This window comes from Hakea prostrata, chromosome 9 (genome assembly GCF_041222555.1).
Source record: "Hakea prostrata isolate BN-2017 chromosome 9, UWA_Hpros_2, whole genome shotgun sequence".
Lineage (NCBI taxonomy): Eukaryota > Viridiplantae > Streptophyta > Magnoliopsida > Proteales > Proteaceae > Hakea > Hakea prostrata.
In genome coordinates this window covers 35587518-35594961 of record NC_142608.1, presented here as the reverse complement: position 1 = coordinate 35594961, position 7444 = coordinate 35587518, and the positions used below count along the sequence as shown (strand labels likewise).

At 36.6% G+C, this 7444-nt stretch overlaps 1 protein-coding gene across 1 annotated transcript; it reads left to right on the top strand.

Moving 5' to 3' along the window:
- The first annotated feature begins 4363 nt into the window (after positions 1-4363).
- LOC149005161 (putative receptor protein kinase ZmPK1) lies at positions 4364-7053 on the top strand. Its single transcript, XM_089136050.1, has one exon. The coding sequence runs from the start codon at positions 4381-4383 to the stop codon at positions 6727-6729; it is 2349 nt and encodes a 782-aa protein (XP_088992176.1). The 5' UTR covers positions 4364-4380; the 3' UTR covers positions 6730-7053.
- Positions 7054-7444: the final 391 nt, after the last annotated feature.

Genomic DNA, 7444 nt, shown 5'->3' with positions numbered 1-7444 from the left:
TCAAACACCAATATTTTTTATTTTAAACCCTAAATTGCCGTGATCACCCTAACATCTAAAATACTAAATTACCCTCAATTAAAATAATTATTAAAAACCAAAACCAAAATCCAAATTATCTTTAGTTATTAAAAAACCAGCATAGCTTTTTTTTTTTTTTTTTTTAATGTTCAAACAATTAAAAAAAACCCAAAATAGTAGTACGTGTTTAATTTTATAAACATACCCTATCTTTTTTAATTGCATTTTTAATTTTACTTGATAGTAGTATGTGTTTTTTTAATTGTTTGATTAGAAAGAAAAAAGGCAATGTTGGGCTTTTAATAATTAAAGATAAGTTGGGTTTTAGTTTTGGTTTTTAGTAATCATTTTAATTGAGGATAATTTAGTATTTTAACTGTTAGTATAATTGCGACAATTTAGGGTTTAAAATAAAGAATATTTTTAGCCAATGGTAGTTTGGGGTTTTAGAAAAACATTTAACGGTAAAAGTTAAATTTAACCGAGAAAGTTAACAGAGGGGAGGTGTTTGATATATTTGCTAGGTAAGAGGGGAGGTAAGTGATATTATCCAACTAAGAGGGGGTGTAAGTGCTATTTGCCCAAGTAAGAGGGGAGGTAAGTGATATTTACCCAATAATTTTTCATGTTTTATAAAAAAAGGGTTTGTGATCATTTCTTTTAAATAGGCAAAATAGATAATAAGAATTGATACAAAAAAAGCCCTTGGCTTTGACAGCTCTACAATGTTGCATTTTGTTGAATTAAAAGATGCTACATCCTTTACAAACATGGATTATTAATACATGTCCAATTTCAAAGCAAGACCTTCTCGCTGGTACTCTCTTCTTCTTCTTTTTTTCCTTCTCTCTTTCGTAGAAAGATCTTTTGTTTTTAGCAATGATAACTAATACTGCTAAGTTCTATTTTAACTAATTTATTTAAAAAAGATTTTGCTTTGAGATCAAATACATGTTAATAATCTAATCATATGGGTTGAGAAATTTCTTCTTCATGTTAATAAAGGATCCATACTCAAAATTAAAAGGCCTAAAAATGGACATTGATGCATTTTGAAACAGCTTCAAATAACAGGTCTAGTGTTCCAAAGACCAAAACTACATTACCTCGAAAATTAAAAGGAACAATTTTTAAAAAGGAGGGGGGAGGCCAGTGTCAATTGCGTTATAGAAACCGTTTAACTGTATCGAACCGCGCTGTCTAAAACTGCATCATAGCACCGTTTAAAATTCGATACGGTTCCAGTTTCAGGTACTCATGCTGTTGGCATGTACTAAATTGGTACCGTACCAAATTTAGGGATTTAAATATAATTTTACAATTAAAACACTTTACTTTTACTCTATGCCTAATTTTTCTGTTTCAATTTTTCGTTTCGTCCTTCACTTCTTTTCTTGGATTTACTTGCTCTGTCTCTGTTAATATCATATCATATTGATTGTTTGATCACAATTTTATTAGAATCTTAATGAATTAATGACAAAAAAGTAGCATTGGTTTGTTCGTACCAAATTTGTATCGCACTAGATATCGTGTTTAAACCGTTTTCTCGCATCGATTTAATATCGAAGCCGTACCATACCAAGTACATTACGATTTTAATTTTCAGTATTCAAAGTTGATACCGTATTGAAACCATATCAAATTACCGAAATCCGTACCAATTGACACCCATAAGTAGGGGTGTCAATTCATAGCCCGAACCGTTAAAACCAAACCTCACCGGCCCGTTATAACCCGAACCTTAATGAGCAGTAATTGGGCTGAGTGTTGTAGAGCCCGCACCAACCCGAAACCAAACCGCAACCCGTTATAACCCATTTTGTAATTTTACATTAAATAGTATTTGAATCATATATTACCATTAGATAGTTGGTATAGACAATTGAAAAAACTAAGCATGAATTTAAAGATCAAATAGTTATTTTACTACTTAATATCTAGGTTATTGATTGTATAGAATGGGTGGGTTTTTTTTTTTAATGTAAATTGACCAATAGCAACTTTGCTTTCCATATAATTTTCGCTTTTGTTGTAGGATGCTCAATTGTTTCTTCTTGTTATTTTTTTTACACACCATAAACCGTTAATCAACCCTAATCTAAACCGTTAGCCTAAACTATTAGTTAGCCCGAACCCAAACTGCACCAAACTGAAACCGGTCCGAACTGTCATTTTGTTAATCGGCCGTGTTTGAGTTAGGTGTTTTTCAGCCCGAAACGGTCCCAAACTACACTGTTTACACCCCTACGCATAAAGAAAGTTTTTGAAATGAGAATTATTTTGAAGTGATAATCCAGGGGGGCTCATAGAATCCCTCAAGGGACATCAAGTTGAGCAAGTTCGAGGTAAAGTCACCTTCAATCGGGTTTGGATCTAAATCTAAAGTATTCATTCTGTAGTCTCTTTTAAAAGAAAATTTAAGTTTAAAGTTTTTTTCCTCTTTCGCTAAAGGTTGTTTTTATTAAGTTAAAAAGAACTAAAGAAAGAAAAATAAAGTACTTTATGATACAAAAGGAAGGATTGTCTTTGATATCAAAGGAACGCTGAGGCTGTCTTGCTACATCTATCTCTAGTAACATTTGTTTTCATTTTTGGCGATCTCTCTTTCATATTTTATCGATATTACGTCGCTGATTTTGCCAAATAATCTGCAATGGATTTTGCTTCATGATAACAATGCAATATTTTCAATTTAATTTCTTTAAGTACCCCTGAATATTTTTCCATCACTGAAGAATTAATAGCTAGGGAATCCACGGATCTGCCTCCGCTTGATTGATGGAAGTGGAACACCCACAAATTGTCAATTCTTAGTTCCAGCCTATTCTAAATCTCTCATTAGTGCTTCAACCCTTGCAAAAATGTTAGTATAAAAACCCTAGAAAGTAAGTGTTGTTGCGAGTCTACCTACCCCCTTCATTGTCCAAGTTCCCATGTAAACTACTATCGAGATTCAACTTCCACGCCCACCTGAATAATACTAAACTTCCATTAGATCCCAGTTTCTCCTTGAAATTAGCTTTCAATCCTATCCTATCCTATTTCTATTTGTCATCATAGACTCTTTTGACTCTGGTCAAGCTTTAAAGAATTTTTTTACCATGAAAACAACTTATGCGGTTGTGTACATTTCGTCTCCGACTCCACATTCCTTTTTATGCATCAATAATATTGTGCATTTTTTCTTTATGTAAATAAGATTAGAAAACTCTTATCTGCATCTTTTCTTGTCTCAGTTTGATTCAATATATTTCTTTTAGTAACCACTATGATTCAATACAATAGACACAAATGTTGTATTAGATCGAATCTTCTTTATGTTTATTTTATTAACAGCATAGAAGATTCTATAAAAACAACTTCCGCAGCCTCTCAAATCTTCTAGCATTCCACTCTAGACAAATCAGGTCGAGAGTAATTAAAATAGCTTCCCAGTAATCATTTTAAACAAGGAAAAACATAAAAGTTTACATTTTCTGGATTAAATGAAATATAAATCAACGGTGAGAAACAACTGATATATATATATATATATATCAAAGGCTCATCAAATAACATCCGCTAAAGAAGAATAATTTTTATCATTTTCTGGTAGAAAGAATATTTTTTTATCTGATCTACCGATCTACATTTTTTGCACCAATCCCAATGGTGTAAAAAGCAATGCATCACATTAGAGTTGCATTTCCTCCCATCGCGGGAAAGGTTCTAGGTTTTAGTAAGAAGGCTGTACACGTAACTGACTGTGATGTCGGCATTTTCTTAATTACATCACGTGTTGTATTTACGCAGAGTTGTGGGTCAAGGGTCAATTCTGCTGTTCCTCCGACTCTGATTTTGCTTCAGTAAGCGCGTTGAATTCTTAACGAGAGGCAGTAAACCATCGGATCAAGATCTCAGTTGAGATGTATTTGCTGACAATTTAGCACATTAAATGAATCCAAATTACTCCACTCACCAACCACAGAATAACCAGAAGCCATGACTCTTGGCTTCCTATATCTCATTTCATACTCTTATCATCATAAACCGGTGTTTGGTTTCGGATAATTGAATTACCAATCAGATAATAACTAGATAAAAATTTACTTCATTAAAATAAAATACTATTCAATATATTTTTTCTTATAAAGGGCTGATGATAATCCAATTCAAGAACGATAATTTTCACTTGATCCTGATCGCACAGTTTTAGTGGTGTATGCAACCTTGAATCCAATCCGTTTACACGTGAAAAGGAATAACGACCTAGCTGTGGCATGAGCATTTTCTTATTACGTATGGTTCCCGGGTCAGGTCAACTCTGCTGTTATAAACTTAGCTCTCCAGCTTACCACCACGGAATCACCAGAAACCATGGCTCTCCGCTTCCCATTTCTCGTATTCTTCGCTATCCTTCTTATCTCCAGTTTCTTCCCGTCAACAGCACAACCACAAAAAGAGAAGCTTTCCTCCTTCAGCGCCTCTTACTCGCCGTGGTCGCCAAGCTTGAACCGAATACTTACATCAAACAATTCAACCTTCGCAGCTGGGTTCCGGCCATTACCCACCAATAATCAAAACCTCTACATCTTTGCAGTTTGGTACCAAAACAGCTCCGATCTAACCATTGTATGGTCACTTAACCACAATTCAACAGTGACCCGTTCTTCCTCTCTGCTCATCTCCTCATCTGGCATTCTTGAACTCAACGACTCTTCAGGGAAGAACTTATGGCAACCCACAGCAGTTGACAACTCTGCTGATGCAGCTCTGGTCCTTACCGAAAGTGGAAACTTGGTTTTTGGTAATTGGAGCAGCTTCAAATATCCAACAGATACGATTCTCCCTAACCAGAGCATAAGCGGGACAGTGTTAGTTTCCAAGAATGGGAATTACATGTTTGTGAACTCCTCGAAATTGGTTTTCAATTCTTCCAGTTACTGGGGTGAACATGTTTTTAACATGTTAACCTCAGATGGGAACATTACAAAGGTTGATGATGCGACTTCATGGCTACCAGCTGATCTGGGTTCTTCATGGTTGCATCGATTGACACTTGACGATGATGGTAACCTCAGGGTTTATAGCCTTGACCCTGTTTTAGGTTCATGGAAGGTGGTTTGGCAAGCGATACAGGAGCTCTGTTCGATCCATGGAAAATGTGGAGAGAACTATGTATGTATGACCAAGAATGGCTCAAATCCCACTTACTGTGTTTGTCCGCCGGGATTCAGAGTGAGCAACAGCACTGCCGGCGAAGTCTGCGAAAGGAGATTTCCATTAAAAGAACGGGATAGCAGATTTCTGAAGCTGGATTTCGTGGATTATGATGATGAGGATAAGGAGAAAACAATACAAGTTTCCAATTTCACTGCTTGTAGATCTGCTTGTATTAACAACTCAACATGCCTTGGCTTTGCATTCAAATTCGATGGTACACTGAGTTGTACACTGGTTGATCGACTCATCTATGGCTATTGGTCGCCTGTGAGCGAGATCTCCATGTTTCTCCGGGTATCAGATAACGAAACTACAGGTGAGATTACAAATTTTGTAAGTATGCAAACCCAGGTAGACACAATCTGCCCTTCTCTAATAAGCCTTCCTTCCCCACCTACGGAATCAAAAACCACAACTACGCATATTGTGATTCTCTCCACTCTCTTTGCAATTGAATTCCTGATTGGGTTCTTCTCATTCTGGGCTTTCCTCAAGAAATACATCAAATACAGAGGCATGGCTAAGGTGGTAAGTCTTGAGCTCTTACACACGGGAGGCCCCAAACGGTTCTGCTTCGCAGAGCTCAAAACAGCCACAAATAATTTCTCCAATGTCATCGGACGCGGTGCGTATGGTGTGGTTTTCAAAGGCGAACTCCCTGATCATCGAATTGTTGCCGTGAAGCGCCTTAAAGATGTTGCCAGCGGCGAGGCTGAGTTCTGGGCTGAGGTTACAATCATAGCTAGAATGCATCACCTTAATTTAGTTCGAATGTGGGGATTTTGTGCAGAGAAGAAACAGAGGATGCTTGTTTATGAATATATCCCAAATGGGTCTCTTGCTCAATTCCTCTTCCGCTCCAACAGCGATGACCCAAGGCCAACGCTTGATTGGAACATGAGATACAGGATTGCTCAAGGTGTAGCCAGGGCCATTGCTTACCTTCACGAAGAGTGTCTTGAATGGGTTCTTCACTGCGACATCAAACCAGAGAATATTCTTCTTGAAGAGGATTTTTGCCCTAAAGTTTCAGATTTTGGGCTTTCCAAGCTGACCAAGAAGGAAGACCATGTGTCCATGTCAAGGATCAGAGGAACAAGAGGGTACTTGGCGCCTGAATGGGTGAAGATGGAACCCATCACAGCTAAAGCTGATGTTTATAGTTATGGAATGGTTTTGTTGGAGATTGTGAGTGGAATCAGAAACAATGAGTTCACCAGATCGTCGGTTGATAGTGAAGAATGTTATTATCCGAGATGGGCATTTGAGAAAGTGTATAAAGAGATGAATGTGGAACATTTATTGGACGATAGGATCAAGAACAGTTATGATAGCAGGGCTCATTTTGAGATGGTGGATCGAATGGTGAAGACTGCGATGTGGTGCGTCCAAGATAAAGCGGAGATGAGACCTTCAATGGGGAAGGTGACCAAGATGCTTGAAGGGACGGTGGAGATCACAGAACCGGCGAAGCCCACCATTTTCTACCTTCGCGATGATTAATAAAGTGAGTTCCTTTGTTTTCCGACCAACTTTGGCCTGCTGTCTTCCTCCTATAGCGACCAGTGAAATTATATCTGAAATGTTATTCATGAAAATTAGAAAACCTAGGAGGTGAGGGGGTTGTATGGTAAAATTCATGTTCGCAAGCAATGAAATTATATCTAAAATGTTATTCTTGGAAATACAAAAACCTAGGAGGTGAAGGGGTTGTATGGTAAAATTCATGTTTGGTTTCTCTTCCTAGTTGAGAAATTGTTTGCATCCTAAAACATTTATATTGTTTTTGAATACTGAAATCTATGATTACATAAGAAATAGGATATTTGTGTGAAGAAAAACAAAATACATGTTATAAAATAAAGAGAAAATATATTAGATACAAAGAAGAAAGACAAGATGAGTTCAATCAGAAATAATTCATTCAGTTGAGTGCATTACATATTTATAGTAGAAGGAGCATCTACTCTGATATGGAAATACAATATATGATTTTTGCACACAATAAGATATTCTTGATATGGAAACATAGATTGCCGCCCAAGATAGAAGGTGCATAGAATGGAAATATTGACTGCCAATATTGTGTAATGAGATGGTTGTGATCTTCACCAATATTACATCCTGAGGTAATTGAGATCTTCAATTGGAAGTACAATCTCTTTGGGGTAATGGACATCCATAATAAATATTATTTATAACACTCCCCCTTGGATGT